The sequence below is a fragment of the Beta vulgaris genome, chromosome 1, assembly GCF_026745355.1.
Source record: "Beta vulgaris subsp. vulgaris cultivar EL10 chromosome 1, EL10.2, whole genome shotgun sequence".
Lineage (NCBI taxonomy): Eukaryota > Viridiplantae > Streptophyta > Magnoliopsida > Caryophyllales > Amaranthaceae > Beta > Beta vulgaris.
The window spans coordinates 58602650-58621607 of NC_079202.1; the positions used below are offsets into that span (position 1 = coordinate 58602650).

Sequence of the window (18958 nt, forward strand, 5' to 3'; positions counted from 1 at the left end):
CTCCTCAACTTGGAATCTGTCGTGACGAGTGTGCGGGAGCACCCCTCCTTGGTGCGGGCGCACCTATCCTGGTGCGGGCGCACCTGTGTCTGGTGCGGGCGCACCTGTGTCTGGTGCGGGCGCACCTGTGTCTGGTGCGGGCGCACCACTCGTGCCGAGAATATCTCTCACGCGCAAGTCACACTTCACAATTTATTTTTTTCTTTATTCTCTATTTTATAGGTTGTTCGCCTTCTGTTAATGAAATTTCTCATTCTACAAATAAAAAGTTAATGTTAACTTGTTCGATGCACTCTCCAAGCTTTGAGAGGGCCATGTATATAAATTTAAAGTTGTCTATCTTTGTGAATATCAAATAATTGGGCTCCTTCTAACCTTCTCCACCAAGAGGGTCACCTTGGCCTCTAGCAAGGCAAAAAAAAAAATCGCCTTGTTTGATCCTACGGAGATATTTTATGTTACTACCGTACGACTCTCATATATTGTCCACAAATTATATGGTATATCGTCCAAAATCGCCTTGTCTGATCCTATGCACTTCACACACTGCTTATATGCCACTCTATGTCTATATGATATAGCATTACCCTTGCTATTGCAGTTCATGCAATATGCCCAAACAAAACCTTAAATAGACGACATGTTGTTCATCCTTTTCTTCGTCGCAATTCTTACAGTATTTTTCCTTCGGCAAAACCACAGAAAAAATGAGCCATTTCATCCTCCACCTGGACCTAAAGGATTACCCTTCATTGGAAACCTACACCAGTTCGACGCCTCGAAACCTCACGTCTACTTTACAGAGCTAGGAAAGATCCATGGCCCGATCTTCAGCTTGCGATTCGGAAGCAAACAAGTGGTTGTAGTCCAATCAGCGAAGCTAGCGAAGGAGGTTCTCCAAACACAGGACCGCAACTTTTGTGGTAGACCATCAATGGTTGGAATTCAAAAGCTAAGTTATAATGGTTTAGACATAGCTTTTGCCCCATATGGTGAGTATCAAAAGAAGATAAAGAAAATAAGTGTTGTTCATTTATTTAGCTCTAAGAGAGTGGAGTCTTTTGCTCCTATACGTGAAGAAGAAGTTTCAAGGATGATTGAAAAAATCTCCTTCCTATCTTCAACTTCACAAATCATTAATTTGTCTGATTTGCTATCGAGTTTTGCAAGATCGAACATATGTCGCGTTGCTTTTGGCAAGAGGTAACTGATACACACTCTAGAGTTCATCATCAATTATTGTTGTCTTGTTCCCTTTTTTTTAAACGGGAAAATGTTGTCTTACTCAAGAGGTAACTGACTACACAAGTTTGTTGTTGTGTCCTATTATTACTCCAACTATTATTACCGCTGCTATCTACCCCCTCCGTTTCTTAAAGATCTTCCCGCTTTCTGTTTAAGTATGTTTTCAAAAGATCTTCCCTCTTTACTTTATTCCTTATTTGGAAATTCTTTTTCCCTTTTTACCCTCTCATGTTTCTATCATAGGGTCCACCATTACATTATTAATTATTTTACTCCCTTTTTCTCTCCTACTTTAACCCTTTTTTATTTGTTTATTTATCTTAACCCCTTTCTATCTCCTACTTTACCCATCCCACACCCCACACAAATGGATCCTCCTTGGTATCTGTAGGAACAGTAACAAGGAAGATCTTTAGAAAACGGAGGTAGTACAACTATAATAATAATAATAATAATAATAATAATAATAATAGTAATAATAATAATAATAATAATAATAATAATAATAATAATAGGACACAACAACAAACTTGTGTAGTCTAAATGAGTAAGACAAAGTGTTGTCTTACTCATTTAGATACACAAGTGCCTCTTTCACCTCTCTTTGCAACTTTCGCTCTCATCTTCTAAAAGAACTTATTCGCTATTTACTGTCCGTATTTACATAAACTACCCCTCACTCACTCTCTCTCCTCCTCTCACTCTCATTCTCTTATCTCAACCACTATGGACAACCACCACCACCCCGCGATTTTTTTTTTTTTTGAAAAATACCACAGAGGAAACCACCACCACCCCGCGAAATTTTTTTTTTGGAAAAAACCACAAAGGAAACGAGCAGAATTTTGTTTCCTCCATGGAGGAAACGAAATTCTGGTTCGTTTCGTATGTGGTTTTTTCCAAAAAAACTTTCGCGGGGTGGTGATGATTCAGGTGGTGGTTCCGGCATAGTGCTGGTTTGGATAGTGGCTCCGGTGTGGTGGTGATGGATGTGGTGGTGGTTCAAGTGGCGGTGGTTGGTGTGAGGTGAGCGAAAGTGAGAGAGAGGAGGAGAGAGACTGAGTGAGGGGTAGTTTAGGAAAATTTTGAGAAAAATACAGACGATTTTAAATAAATACAGGCGGTAAATAGTAATACCTTTGTCATGAATTATGAATAAATTCATAAAATCATCCCACTCATGGAAAAAAAAAAGAAGTCATCATCCCTCTTTCAATCTCTCCTACTTTTTCTTAACCACACATTTTCTCTCTTATCAACAATATACTATATAGTGTATTTTACGGCTTTCTTTATTCAAATTTCAAACATTAGTTGATAAGTTTTTTTTTTAAATATATATAAGATAGTTGATAAGTTACGTTGAATGTAAAGTGGTTGTTAAATAACTAAAATTGTTTGTGATTAATTTAATTTTTTTAAAAATAAAAATTTTCAAAAGTGTTTAAAAAGTTATCACCATTGGTATATTTTCACTTTTCTATATTTTGTACTTTTTTTGAGATATAGTCCTTTGAAGTTTTAAATTATTTTGCTAATTGTTTAGACAAAATGTGTGGCGCACATTTGGTTGGATGTAATGACTATGTCAGTAAGCTGGCGTTAGAATTTTGGCTAACCTAAGATTAAACGACGCATTTTTGACCTAAGGGTTAGTTTTCCTTTGATCAAAAGACATTGTGTTGATCTGGGGTTGGCCAAAAAAATATTTCATTCGTTGGGTTTTAACTTTTAAGGCTATGTTTAGTTCACCTGAAATTTTCTGATCTGAACTTATCTGATCTGATCTGAACTTATTTTTTCTGATCTGATCTGATCTGAACTTATTTTTCTGAACTGATCTGATTAGAAAGATCTTATCTTTTAGATTTCTCTCAATATATAAGAAAAAATATAGTCATGTGGGGTCTTGTTTGATTCGTCTCAATGAATACTTTATTAATATTCAATTATTATAATTTTTACAAATATGTAATGAAAGATATTTAATAGTAAAAATGAGTTTAAAAACTGACAGGTCTGATCTGAACTTATTTTTTCTGATCTGATCTGATCTGATCTGATCTGATCTGATTAGATCTGAAATAAGCAAAAATAAGGTGAACTGAACATAGCCTAAATGAAACTTAGGGCCTTGGTATCGGGATTTAGGAGGTAAGAGATAGAGAAAATGAAAAAGAGGATAAATGATTAGGAGAGAGACAGAGAGAAGTGAATAATATATAAGGTAACGTTTCATTTATTTTGAAATGGCCTAAAATGATAAATGTTTCATTTATTCCAAAACAGAGAAAGTATATACTTCCTCTGTTTCTAAATAAGTGCAACATTTCTTGTTTTCACGTTTGCCAATGCATTATTTTAACCATTAATATCTTCCATTATCAATAAGTAAAAATTATAAAAAGTTGATATTAAAAAAATTCACATTCAGACGAATCTAACAAGATCCCACATGACTATGTTTTTCCTAAAATGTAAATCACCAAAGCTAATTAAAGTATAAACTTTGAATAGTAAACACTATGCAAATGTTGCACTTATTTAGAAACGGAGGAAGTATATATTTTCACCCATCAGCTTGCGGGGCCCAAATTCATGACAATTTTAATTTTTGCTTTTGATCAATTTGGCTTTTCATTTGGGGAAGCGTTTTAGCTACCTTAAATGATAAGGTGCTAACATATTTTAGGTGTTAAAATGATTAGTAGTGTTTTGGGAGCACCTAAAAGAAAATTTTAGGTGGCTAAAATGACTTAAATGATAAGTTAAAAAATTTACCTTTTCAAAATTAGGTGACTGAAATTTCGGAAAATCTTTCCAAAATTTTGACAACAACTAATTTTGCTAAAATAATTTATCAACTTAATCAACTAATTTTGCCAAACCGTTAAACTAATCAGTTACCTTATCAGTTTTAGCACCTCATCAGTTTTAGCTTGATCTTATCAGTTTCAATTCAGTTTATTTTCAGCTAGTAATGTCAAACAGAGCCATGCTGGATCTAATTTTTCACCACTTAATCATGAGTGGGGTCATTTCATTGTACAAAACCTCCCATAATTTTTTTGTCACGATTGAGTATGATCTTTTTTTTTTTTTTGGTTAAAAAGGCATAGCATAGCATTAATATCTTAAGTTAGGGCTTAAAACACCCATAGCGATCCGATACAAGTTTGTCATTACAAAAACTGGGGGGCAGGGATAAGACCCTCAATACATTCAAAGCAAAATCGCTACTACGACAGTTTTTTGCGAGACTATCCGCGACTTGGTTCTCCTCCCGCTTCACGAACTCGAACCGGGCATCCCTGAACTCCTTTTTGAGTTCCCTACAAACACTCAGAGCATGTGCATAGATATCAGTGTGAACTTTTTCTTGCTTTAAAAGGGAAATAACCTCCTGACAATCCGAGCAAATTACAATGTACCTATAATTGTTAGAAATCGCCAATTTCATACCATGAATTATTGCAAGGAGTTCTGACATTTTGGCATTTAATGAGTAAATTCTTTTTTGAAACCCAATAACCCAATCACCCTCCCTTGAACGCAAACATCCTGCTAAACCCACTGGGGTATAGGTGGAGATAAACGATGCATCAGTGTGTAAAACCAACCATGAGTGAGGTAAGGAGGGGAATGAAGGGGCAATTTCAAATTGAACAAAGCGGTTGTCGTGGGAAGGATTTGGGACAAGGGATAGGAATTCACGCGCAGCCGCACAGGCTTTTTTGAGGGAAATAGCGGGAGGGGGGAGAGGGGTACTTTCAAAGAGGTTTTTATTTCGGTCGGTCCAAATTGAGTGGCATATGAATATGAATAGGGTACTCCAAGGGGTGGCCTGGAACATTTTTTGAGCCTGAAGGTTAAAACTAAGCCACTCATCCTTTCCCGGGAAGTCAAGGTGAGTCTCAAAAGGGATCAGCTCCCACACCTCTCTAGCGTGGTCGCAATCTCGCAACACATGAAGGATGTCCTCCGCGAAGGAGTCACACAAATTACAAATTGGGTTGGGGACAATTTTTCGATTGAATAGAAGTTCTTGGGTGGGGATTCTACCATGCCATAGGAGCCAAAGGAAAAATTTCAGTTTTGGAGGGTGATGACCATTCCAGATCCATGAAGTATTCCTATTGGTTTCGTGGTTTTTGGACTCCCTGTTATTAAATGCTAGTTTTAGGGAAAAGATATCTTTGTTCACATAGGACGAGAAGGGACTGTCATGTTTTTCGTTTGGATGCCATTCTATACTACCCATGATATGAATGATATAAAGTGGAAGATCAAGGGTGAAAGGGACACCGTCCCACTCTCCCGTATTCCAAACTTTTCTCACGCTGACACCCATTTCATCTTTTGACAAGGGGCCAATAACAAGTTTACGAATGGGACCTATACCCAACCAATCATCTTCCCAAAAGGACACCCCTAACCCATTGCCTAAATGCCATTGACAACTCTCATCTAAGATGGGCCAACCTTTACCTATGCTTTGCCACACATGCGACCCGTTTTTAAATTTAGTTATTCCCCCCTTTTGGACATACTTGGATCTGATACATTCTTGGGCGAGATTTGGGGGTCCCTGGCACATTTTCCAACCAAGTTTTGCCATAAGGGTGAGATTCAGGGTCCTATGGTTCCTAATACCAAGACCACCCATGCACTTCGGGAGAAATGAGGAGTCTTTCGAAACGAGATGCATACGATTACGGCCCTCATTCTCTCCCCACAAGAAGTTGTTACATATTCTATCTAGTTCATTTAGGGTGGCCACAGGGAAAAAGGTAGCTTGCATGTAGTAGTTAGGAATTGTATTCAAAGTGGAAGATATAAGGGTTAGTCTCCCTGCTCTAGACAGAAAGGCGGTTTTCCAGGTGGCAAGTCTCTTCCTCACTTTCTCTATCACAAATTGAACATCTCTTTTTTTTGGTCTTTTATGCGATAAGGGTAGCCCAAGGTACATCCCGAGATGGTCCGACTCTTTAACATTAATAGTTTCCTGAAATAGGTCTCTAAATTCGATTGAGGTGTTCGGGGAGAAAATTAACCTACTTTTATCCTCATTAATTTTTTGTCCAGAAGCTTTACTGAATTCATGTAACACATTTCGGACCGCAAATGCTGTTGATTCATCGACTCTCCCAAACAATAAGAGATCATCAGCGAACATAAGGTGAGACACGGGGACTCTCTTCCTTCCTACACCAAAGGGGGACCATAGCTTAAGGTCTGTGGCTTGGTTTATAAGGGTAGTTAGGAATTCAAGACAAATGTTAAACAAGTATGGTGACATGGGATCCCCTTGCCTAAGGCCCCTCGTGTGGTTGAATGTATCAGTTTTTTGTCCATTAACCAGGACGGATGATGAAGCTGTTGTCATGCAACTCATAATGAGGTTCACTGAATGAGGGTCCAAATTTTGGATTTGAAGGCATTTTTTGACGAAACTCCATTCCATCCTATCATAGGCTTTCTCTAAGTCGATTTTTAACGCGAACCAGCCCCATTTCCCTTTCTTTTTTTGTAACGAATGGATAATTTCAGAGGCCACAACAATGTTAACATCAGGGCCCCTGCCCTTCATAAAGCTGTTTTGATTTGGGGAGATCCATTGAGGTATAAACGGCTTAAGTCTATTAACAATGATTTTGGTGACCAGTTTATAGATTGTATTACAAAGGCTTATAGGTCTTAGATGTTTGACCGTTTCAGGGCAAGATTGCTTAGGGATTAGACAAATTAGGGCTTGACCAAGATGTTCAGGTATTTTCCCTCTCTTGAACCACTCTTGTATCTCCTGACAAATTTTCGTGCTCACTATATTCCACTTCTTTTGGAAGAAAATAGGGTGAAAGCCGTCAGGGCCAGGGGCTTTAAGAGGCTTCATCGAGAAGAGGGCAAGCCTAATTTCCTCTCCCGAAGGGTGGTAAGCTATGTTCATACTACCCGAGTGGGTGGAGTGATCCTGTAAGCTTACTATATGGTCAGATGTGTATAATTTAACAAACGCGGTTCGAATATGATCACGAATTTCCTGAGGATTGGTGAGGCTTTCACCGACCTCATTTCGGAGGGTAAGGAGTCGATTTGTACAACGCTTTATGACAACACTGCGATGGAAAAAGGCTGTGTTTCTTTCCCCCTCGGTCATCCAATTAATTCGACATTTCATAACCCATAACCATTCCTCTTGATCGAGGATCTCCTTAATTTCATTTTCTAAACTCTCTTCTAGGTTTTGAAGGAACGGGGAGGTCGGGTTCTGGTGAAGCGCTATTTGGGTTCCCTCGAGTCTTTTAAACGCCCTACTTTTCCTAAGGTAAATGTTTCCGAAAATTTCCTTATTCCAAATGATCAGGGATTCTTTGACGTTTTGAAGTCTCCCCCGAATGTTTTCACTATCTCTTTCCCATGCCATGCTAACCGTGTGCTCGAAAGTGGGGTCCCTGAGCCACATAGGCTCGAATCTGAAAGGCTTTGGACCGTTTCTAGGAGTCGGCTGATCTAGTTTTAGGAGGAGCGGGCAATGGTCAGATGTGACTCGAGGAAGGTGCCAAAGACTAGCTTTCGGGAAGGTAGAACACCATGCATCGTTACCCCACCCTCGGTCTAAGCGTTCAAGGATAGGGTTATTACGTCTTTTATTAGTCCATGTGAATTTAGAACCATTGTAACCCAAGTCAATAAGCTTGCAATAATTCATAGTATCTACATACATATTCACCTTTCTATAATTAATCTTTCTACCCCCAAATTTTTCATTTTGACAAGTCACTTCATTAAAATCCCCTAACACTAACCAAGGTTGATTAAGGTTATCCGAAAATTTGCATAAGTCATCCCACAATTGTACACGAGTATCATGATGAGGGCTAGCATAAATGGAAGTAAGAATAAAGGAGAGTTGGGAATTACATACCTCAACCAACGCATAAATTCCTTGGCGATTCTCCCCTAAGATGTGGATGTTGACTTTGTGAGATTTCCACAAGAGGAGAATCCCCCCCGCACGGCCCGTAGGTTCAACAAGGTGAGAAGAGTCAAAGCCCAAATCTTTAATTAGACAACCCGTATTCATACGCGGCACTTGAGTCTCCACAAGGATAAGAATCTCGGGGTCGTGATTCTGGATAAGATGCCTCACATTAGGCTTAAATGATGGTCGGCTAATCCCCCGAGCATTCCACATAATAATCGACATATCAAAGGGTAGGTGGGGCTTGCTTTTTAGTGACCGAACTTCGGCACTCTCTGTGTCTAGCCATGGCAGGACCATTTCTCCCGTCCCTGGAACGATCCACTCGTCCCTCAGAGGTCTGAGAGTGACTTCGGCCTCCCTTAGGCCATTTCCTCCTGTGGCCTCGTCCCAGTTCGCCATTATCTTTATCTGTTTGAGCATGGGAAGGAGGTTCGCAAGAAGAATTGCGTTGGTGTTGCTCATGGCTTTGAATGTGATCGGTTCCCGCCTTAATTTTACTTGCTGACGGTGGTGAGGAATGAGACTTCGAGGGTCCAACCATGGACCGAAGTTGTGGAGCAATTCCCTTTCTTCGTTGTCGGCTCCGTCCTCTCTCCTCATTACCCACTTGAGAAATATTTGGACTAGTGGGGGGAGATGACTGACATTCTGGATTTGGGGAAGGTGAGCGGGAAAGAACCCGACTCCCGATATGTACATCAGGAGGTCCTTGAACCTCGGGTCTGCATTCATGGGGTCTAGGATTAATTGCTTGACTTCGAAGAGGGATATCTCGATAATCTCCCCGTGATCCTCGGCTAACATGTAGTCTACAAAGAGGGGAGAGGTTTCGGGTTTGAGAGGGAGGGCTGGTCTGCAAAACATCACCGGCGCCACTGATTTGAGGTTGTGGATACGTGGCGGTGATTCGGGGGAGAGAGATAACGGGCTTAAGGATGGTGATAGTGGTGGGGGAGATGAGATTTCTATCTCGGTTTGGAAAGGGTTCCTCATTTTTCGTAGTTGGGTTATTTTTGGTAATGGTTTCAGTGATCACCTGGTTTTTGGGAGAAGGAGTTTTTAAACAGACTATGGACTGAACCGGTTTGGGTAAGAGCGACGGGTTGGGCTCGGTTTCAATAGGAGGGTTGAGGGCCGAAGTCTTTTCCCCGCCACGTTTCGAACAGGGAGAGGGAGAGAGGTTTCCAATGCAATCTTCTTGCATATTCTCCAGAATTGAGAATGGATTTGCATCAGGAAGCTTTTTAGAAGATGGGGGTTTCCTAGGATGAGACATCTTTTCATTCTGATTTCCGCCGACATCTCTCTCATCAATTCTGATATTTTTTCCACTTTCATTATTCTTCTTAGGGGTCCACCTACTGTTAGGATGATTTCCTCTGACAGTGGACCTTCCCCTTTTATCCACTCTTTCCCTTTTGTTGACTTTTCCATCTCTACCCACCATCTTCCACGTGTCAATGTTTGGGCGATTTTGGGTCAACCTCAACAGCTCCTCTCCATCCCTGTTTTTGGTTGTCTGGTTTTCTTCTTCAATGATATTTTTTCGGCATGAGTATCCATCATGACCACACATATTACACGAGGAGCAGTACCATTGCCCATCCATGAATTCTAGGGGCTGGAAGCTCTTTCCAAGCCAAGCACCAGAAGGAGGACTTTTATTACCCTCCATTAACAAACATATTCGGGCGAAGCGTTTGTTTCCTCCGTCGAGAGTTCTGGCATCGATTTTAACGACCTCTCCCATAGTTCGACCAAGCGACACCAAGATTTCCTGCTTGTACAACTCTAGAGGGAGTTCAGGCAAGTTTACCCACACCACTCCTTTATTACATTTAGCTTTAGACGGCCTGAATCCCGGTTCCCAACATTGCACCCACACATGAGCTCCTTGTATGAACCAGGGTCCATCAGCGATAATGGAGACTCTTTTTTGTAATGAAGGACAATTTATGACATAAAAACCTCTTCCTATGGCTACTAATTCCACATTATCTACTAGTGACCATAATTTTAGGATCTGGCCCTTTAAGAATTCTTTGGAGAAAGACTTCCCCACTACTTTGCAAATTATAGCCAAACTCCAAGGTTTACTTAGGGCTGAATATTCCTCGTCGGAGATTGGGACCACAACGTGGTCCGAAGAGCGACCCTGCTTATTACTCCCCTGAGTGGGGATAGGACCCGCTAAACGACCATGGGTCTTCCCACAATCCACAACCTTGGATTCCACTGCTTTTGACGAAATAGCCGGAGAACGGGGGCTGCCATTGAAAAGGGCGTGACTCGACTCGACCTTGCTGAACCTACCTGAAGGCGGGGCAGAACTATGACGCCGGATGGAGGGATTTTTTGCCGTGAGGGCGGCTTTTGGGGAGGGGGTGGTTTTTGGTGGAAGGGTTATAGGAGGTTTAGGTGGTGGGGATTTATCTCTCTCTATAATTTTCTCTCGCATCTCTCTATGTCCTTTCTACTACTATCTAGTATTATGGCCACGAAATCCCACCATTTATCAGTTTACGGCCACAACAATTATACGAAGTGTCTTTTTTAATAATGACACGGCTTAGATAAATCTATCTTTTAAAACCTGTATGTATATTCAGGTACAAGGATGATGAAGGTTCAAGTAGTAAATTTGATAGCCTCATAAGAGAAGCAGAAGCCTTATTCACAAGCCTCTTCATTAGTGATTATTTTCCTTATTTTGGCTGGCTTGATAAGTTAACTGGACAATTCTCTAGACTTGAGAAGACATGTAAAGATTTGGATGATTTTTATGAAGAAATCATAAATGACCATCTTGAGCCTAACAAGTCTAATTCTGAGCGAGAGGATATTGTTGACGTTCTACTCCAACTCATGAAAGACCGTTCTTTAGAGCTGACTCTGGACCACGTCAAAGCAGTGTTAATGGTAATACTTTCTATATCTTTTTTTTTTAAAAAAATTACGAACATTAGATCACTAAAAGAAAGAGTTTTCCAACACACATTCAGCCATGATAATCAGGTTCAAGATCCGAATTTTAATACAATCCGGGGGAGGGGAAGAAAGTTCTTGCAAAAAGTTTGTTGTCCTCCCTTGTACATAGTGGCGGATCTTGACCAATCATTTTATAGGGGCTGAGTAGACAAATTAAAAATTTAACTGTAAAATTTTAAATGTTTAATAAAAACATTAATAGAAGCACATCAAAGTTTAAATATACTATTAACAATGGCTACAATGAAGTAGTAGCTAATATTGTTTTAAATCTCAATCCTTCAATTTGTAAGCAGTTTTTATCTATGTATTTGTTTGAGCATTATCAAATTTTCAAAAAATTGAAAGAATAGCTTATATGTAAGTAGATTTTTAAGAAATTGAAGGAAGGGTTCATTAGTACCTAAATCAATAACCAAATTGATTTCGTAATAAAACACAACAAAAAGGTGAGGTGCACTTAATTTTTATGATTGTTAGTTTGAGAAAAAAAGTACTTATTATAGTCAGAGAAAAAAGAGAAAAAGATAATAACAATAAATGTCCTAAAATATAGAGAAAAAAAAAAAAAGGAAAAGGCCTTTATATTAAGAAAGAAGAAGTACAAAAAATGCTGGCAAGGAGATTTGAAACCGAATCATTTGGAATGCTGTTGTGCATTGAGTCCACTATGCCAACAAAAAATACAGTTAATTTAATGGAGTATTTTTAACTTATAGTTAAGGGGGGCCAGGCCCAGGCCCGCCCTAACCATAATCCACCAATGCTTGTGCATGTCTTGCTAGTGCATCAGCGAGCCTAGGGAATGGATTCAAAATACGTTTAATAGGAGTTAGGACTAGTGGGTCTGGTCTTAATTAAAAGGGTCTAAAATGGATAATAATAATAATAATAATAATAATAATAATAATAATAATAATAATAATAAAATAATAATAATAATAATAATAATAACCTAAAAACTGAGCCATGTCAGTTTCAACTTTCAACAACAAGAAGAACAAAAACAACCATCACTAATTTGGGGAAATTTCATAAGGAGATATAATCAACTTCAACAATATAAAAATGGGGGAAATTCATAAGATGAAGATGGGGAGGAGAGAGAAAGGCATGTAGGTGGAAGGAGAGAGGGAAAGTGAAGGTTTAGGATGCAATTAATGGAGGATGGTGAGAGGAGAGATGAAGAGGATGAAGAAGATGAAGATCGAGAGGAGAGAGAGAGAAAAAACCTAAAGATGTTAGAGCTCTGTCAATAGTAAAGGTATTTTGAGTACAAAGTCAAAGTTCGGGGTATCTGATGAATTTCTCAAATGTGAGGGAATTTGAGAATTACGTCAAACCTCAGGGGTAGCTTGAATTTCATATTAATAATTTTACTGATAAAATTTTAAAACTTAAATATTGATTATTATTCGGTTATCTTTATTATATAAATCAAACTCCTCCACTTTATTTATATTCAACGATTGAACCTCATACACAAATTCTTCCAATTTATTTGAGTACAAACTTTCTTCTACTTATATTTCCTTCTCTCAATACTATATTTGAAAAATGATGATTAAATAACTTAAAAAACCAACAAAACATTGAAAAATATATTTTAAAAACAAAAATCGTTATACATGTTTGGTTGAATTAGATTTTTTGCAACAGCGACGAATAACTATTTGAGAAAACAAAACTTTAATATGACATGCACGTATAGTGTGCAAAAAATCTAGTATATCTATACAAATATATTAAAAGACGTGATAAACAAGAAACTGTGTCACGTGACACTCTTCCTAGGGATTTTTAGTTCGTGTAATTCATGTACAATAAAAAAAATTAAAAATAGCATAGTATATATAGGGTTTGATCCCTAATCCTCAATTATATGTACTAAAGTCAAACCACTAGACCAAGTTGTATTTTGTGTTATTATCATAGAATACTCCATCCGTTTCCTAAAGATCTTACCTCTTTCCGTTTAAGGGTGTTTCCAAAAGATTTTCCCTCTTTTGCTTTATTCCTTATTTGGCAAAACAAATTTCCCTATTTACCCTCTCATGTCACTATCATATGGTCCACCATTACATTATTAATTCAATTTTACTCCATTTCTCTCTCCTACTTTAACCCCTTTTTATTTGTTTATTTAACCTTTCTCTCTCCTACTTTACTCACACCATGCCCCCACACAACTTGATTTTCCTTGGTATCTGTAGGAATAGTAAGTGGGAAGATCTTTAGAAAACGGAGGGTGTATTATATTAATAAATGAATTTTTTTCTTACCCGAGGCATAGTCCGGGAACTAGTATATTATTAAAACGGGTGGAGAATAGCATGATTGGAGCCTGGTATGTTGATCCATGTCAAGCGCTCCCCAAATATTGTAAACCCATCCTAATCGAGGCAAAAAACCAATTTATCTTTTTGCAGATTATATTTATAGCTGGAGCAGATACAAGTTCAGCCATGGTGATATGGACAATGACGGAACTAATGAAGAATCCACATTCAATGAAAAAAGTACAAGATGAGCTTCGAGAGGCCATTCAAAATAAGGTTTCCATCAATAACAACGACCTCGTGAAACTTGAATACTTCAAAGCAGTGGTGAAGGAAACATTTAGGCTACAACCTGCAACACCATTACTAGTTGTGCATGAAACAATCCGTAAAAGCACAATAGAAGGATATGATATTCTACCCAAAACGTTAGTGTATGTGAATGCATGGGCTATTGGAAGAGATCCTAATTCTTGGAAAGAACCAGAAAATTTCATGCCAGAAAGATTTTTGGGAAGTTCAATAGACTTTAAAGGAAACGACTTTGAATTAATTCCTTTTGGAGCAGGGAGAAGGATATGCCCCGGGATGAATCTTGGTGTTGCTAGTTATGAACTTGCACTCGCCAATTTGTTGTACTATTTTGATTGGGAACTGCCAAGTGGTTTAAGGAAGGAAGACATTGACATTGATCCACTCCCAGGCATCACTATGCATAAGAAAAATCCACTTTGTCTTTTGGCCAAAAAAACAAATATATATAACTATATGATAAGCTAGTAACTTTTGTTGACTATACTTCAAGATGCTTGCTGATATTGTATTAGAAATTATTGAGGCAGTGGAGTAGTGCAGTGCCATTATTCTAGGAGCATGTTTAGTTTGTCTGGAGTTTGTTTAAAGCAGCATTGTTATTGTAGCTATTATATAGTTAAGTCGTTTCTTGTAAGCTTATGTAAAGCCTTATACATGAGATGATTTACTGTAATTTTCTCTTTATTCTTTCTATAAGATTATAAACGAACAACATTTTGAATCAAAACTAGTTGTTGGATTCAGGCAATGTCCTAGATTAATTGATAATAAGATTCAATTATATGATTGTTTAGGTGGACATTCATTCTGTCATAAATAGAAGGTGTAATTTGATAGTTGGATAATGACTTGCACATTAAGGCTCTGTATAGCACAACTTATTAAAATAAGTTTAATTCAGCAAATAAGTTAAGTTCATCGAAATCAAGTTAAGTGCAGTAAAAATAAATTAAACAAAAATAAGTTAAGTAAATATAATTTCACCAAAATTAAGTTAAGTTCAGTAAAAAATAAGTTTAATTAAGCAAAAATAAGCTTAAGAGAACATATATAAGTAATCAGGAGTATGAGATGGGACCTCCTACTAACATGTTGAGAGGGACGGTGGTGTAAAGCCCTGCAATTAACTCATCTGGTGTTTGTAGACAACATAATATTATGTTGTGAGGGCAATTTTCCTTCTGTGTACATGATGTTGCAAGCCTTCAAACCGTTCTCTGAAACATCGGGGTTGTCCATAAATGAACATAAATCTGAATTTTACTATGCAAATGTTCCTACTGATGTGATGCACGGAATTAAAGATGTGTCTGGTTTTAAAGCTTAGTGTTTGGAGTGTAATATAAACCATAATCTGAGGTTCCTTTCAAGTATCTGACAACATGAAGTGCTGCTCTTAAATGAGGAGCACGAGGTGTGTGCATAAGCTAGCTCAGATGTTGCACAACATAGGAAAGATCTGTTCTAGTAAGACCTATATATAATAATCTACCAATCAACCTTTTGTAAATGTCAGGTTCTTTCAGAACATCTGAATCTGTAGAAAGCTTAAGACTAGTAGAGAGAGGAGCATATACAAGAGACATTCTTCCATATTTGTATCAATACGGATATAATTGATATACTTCTTTTGAGACATAACAGTACCATGATCGGTTCTTGAAATCTGAAAACTCGGGAATAATTAAGTTCACCTAGATCTTTTTATAGTAAAGGCAAGATCAAGTGAGTTCTTTACTTCCTGAATTTGTGACATTGAAGTACCTGTCACAAGCATGTCATATATATACACCAGTATCACCAAAAATTCATCATATTTCAATCTTGTGAACAAGGAACAGCTCCTCTTGCTTCTAGCTTTGCTGCTCTTGCACCTTCACTTTGGCATGAACGGTTGCATCATCCGGGTGCTCCTATTCTTGATAGTCTTAGACGCCAATCTCTTATTGATTGTAATAAACTTAGTACTTCTGATGTTTGTTACTCTTGTCCTCTTAGGAAACACATTAAGTTGCCTTTTGTTGCTTCTACTTCTTCTACTGTGATGCCATTTGATATTTCATTGTGATTTGTGGACATCTCTCATTTTGAGTTCAGTTGGACATCGCTATTATTTAGTGTTGTGGATGATTATTTTATTTTGTGTGGACTTTTCCTTTATCAAGAAAATTTCATGTTTATTCCCCTTTTATACAATTTCATGCTTATGTCCGTACTCAATTTGAACGGACAATTGTAAATATTCAATGTGATAATGGGCGTGAATTTGATAATGATCTATTTAGGAAATTTTGTCAAACACATGGTCTTTCCTTTCGTCTCTCGTGTCCCTATACATCCTCACAAAATGGTAAAGCTGAACGGAAAATACGCATCATTAACAATATGGTTCGCACCTTTCTCGCTCATGCATCTCTTCCCCCCATTTTTTGGCATCACGCACTATAAATGACCTCTTATCTCCTCAATATCCTTCCCACTAAGACAATCGCCTATCACTCTCCTCTTCAAATTCTTTTCCACAAAGAACCTTCTTATTCTCATCTTCGGGTATTTGGGTGTTTATGTTTTCCTCTTTATCCATCGACCACCATTCATAAACTTCAAGCTCGATCCACCCCATGTGTGTTTTTGGGCTATCCCTCGAATCATCGGGGCTATAAGTGCTATGATTTATCCTCTCGAAAAATCATTATTTGTCGCCATGTCCTATTTGACAAAGCCAAATTTGCGTTTGCTTAGTTACATAACCCCACTGCTCACACTTATGATTTTCTGAACTTGAGGTCTTCCTTGGACTTGCCCACTATTCCAATTCTAGCGCAACCCCTATCTTCTACTAGTAACAATGGGTCAGTTCCTAATTCTAGCCTACCTTCTTCTCCCAATTTTCAGCGTGTCCCCTCTTCCCCTGAGCCACATGTCTCCACTAAGCTGCCTATCCTGCCAGGCGCGCCTCTGGCTCCTTCCTCCCAGCACCTTCTTTCTTCATCTGGCCCCGTCTCCCTACTGGGCCTCCCCCTTCTCACCCGTGTTCCTCTACTTCTCCAGCCTAGCCTAACCTTCCAAGTTAGCCCTCCTACGAGCCTCCTGCACCCCCTCCACGCCTTTCCTCATCTGGGTAACTCCCCGTGACGCGTAGCCAGCACGACATCTATAAAAATAAGAAATTTTTTTCTCTCCATTCTAGTGTTGCTAGATCTCCTATTCCCAAAAATCTTGTGTCTGCTCTTCGTGACTCGAATTGGAAAATGGTTATTGATGACGAATATCATGCTCTTATTAAAAATGAGACGTGGGAGTTGGTCCCCCCGTCCTTCTAATGCTAATGTTATTCGAGCTATGTGGATTTTTGCTCATAAAGAGCGTGCTAACGGTTCATTTGAGGGTTATAAGGCTCGTCTTGTAGGTGATGGTAAAACACAACAGGTGGGTGTTGATTGTGGTGAGACTTTTAGCCCTGTGGTCAAGCCAGCTACTATTCGCACCGTTCTGAGCCTGACTTTGTCAAAACGATGGGATCTCCACCAATTGGATGTTAAAAATGCCTTTTCACATGGTACGTTGAACGAAATTGTCTATATGCATCGGCCTTTGGGCTACCGGGATCCACAGTTTCCGAATCATGTATGTCTGTTGAAAAAGTCTCTATATGGGCTTAAACAAGGCCCACGGGCGTGGTATCGCCGGTTAGCTGATTTTGTTTCTCAGATTGGGTTCAGTTATAGCACGTCAGATAATTCACTCTTTATTTACCGCAAAGGTACTGATATTGCTTATCTCCTTCTGTATGTTGATGACATCATCTTGACTGCTTCATCTCCTACCCTCCGGACGTCTATTATGTCTCTTTTGGGTGCTAAGTTTGCCATCAAGGACCTTGATCCTTTGCATTATTTCTTGGGTATTGCTGTTACTCGTCATGCAGGTGGTCTTTTCTTGTCTCAGCGCAAGTATGCTGAGAAAATTATCGAGCGTGCTGGTATGTCGGCCTGCAAGCCGTCTCCTGCTCCTGTTGTTACCAAACCCAAACTGAGTGCTTAGTCTGATGTCCCGTGCTCCGATCCTTCTCTCTATCGCAGCCTGACCGGTGCTCTCCAGTATTTGACATTTACTTGTCCTGATATTTCTTATGCAGTGCAACAGATTTGCTTATTTATGCACCATTCTATGGAGACACATATGCAGGCCCTGAAACGAGTTGTCCGTTATGTCTAGGGTACTCTTGCGCATGGGCTTCATCTCTATCCATCCTCCATTTCCACTCTTGTCTCTTACACTGATGCAGATTGGGGTGGGTGTCCGGATACCCGCCGCTCTACATCTGGGTACTGTGTGTGTTCTCGGTGATAATTTGATTTCCTGGTCCTCCAAGAGACAGGCTACTCTATCTCGTTCGAGCGCCGAGTCAGAGTACAGGGGGGGTGGCTAATGTCGTCTCAGAATCATGTTGACTACGGAATTTACTTCTGGAACTTCATTGTCCTCTTAAAAAGGCTACTTTAGTTTATTGTGATAATGTGAGAGCTATCTATGTATCTGGTAATCCAGTGCAACACCAACGTACCAAGCACATTGAAATGGACATTCATTTTGTTCGCGAAAAAGTGGCACGTGGTGAAATTCGTGTCTTTTGCATGTTTCCTCTAAGTACCAAATTGCAGATATTTTTACGAAGGGACTTCCTTTGATCCTCTTTGAAGACTTTCGAGACAGTCTCAGCGTTCGTCCTCCTCCCGTTTCGACTGCGAGGGTGTGTTAGATAATGTAAATTTAATATTTGTTAATATTTAGTTACGTAATTAGTGCTAGTCAAAGATAGTGTTTGTTAGGTAAGTATCTTTGATTCCTAAAATCATGCCTTGTAGTTATACAATGTAATCTTTAGTATATATCTTAGGTTGTAAAGATTATGAAGGCTTGAGGAAAATATCTTCTTTCAAGTTAGATAACATCCATCAACTAATGCAATCAACTAACAATTATTAACTGTTTTTTTCGTTTTTTTATACTTGCATCATTTTTCTAAAACAGAAATTACATACAAATAGCATCATGTTCCAAAGTAATAATATGTTTTTTATCCATCACTCCTCTAGCACATGAGGTCCTTTTTGTATATTTGTCTATCTCATTCATTTTGTTA

The 18958-nt window shown here is 38.8% G+C and overlaps 1 protein-coding gene across 1 annotated transcript; it reads left to right on the forward strand.

The window, feature by feature from the left end:
* Positions 1–428: 428 nt before the first annotated feature.
* On the forward strand, positions 429–14539 carry LOC104887915 (6,7,8-trihydroxycoumarin synthase). The gene is made up of 3 exons (XM_010672697.4): positions 429–1203; positions 10840–11149; positions 13648–14539. Exons 1-3 carry the CDS (start codon positions 641–643, stop codon positions 14275–14277), a joined length of 1503 nt encoding a protein of 500 aa, XP_010670999.1. The 5' UTR covers positions 429–640; the 3' UTR covers positions 14278–14539.
* Positions 14540–18958: the final 4419 nt, after the last annotated feature.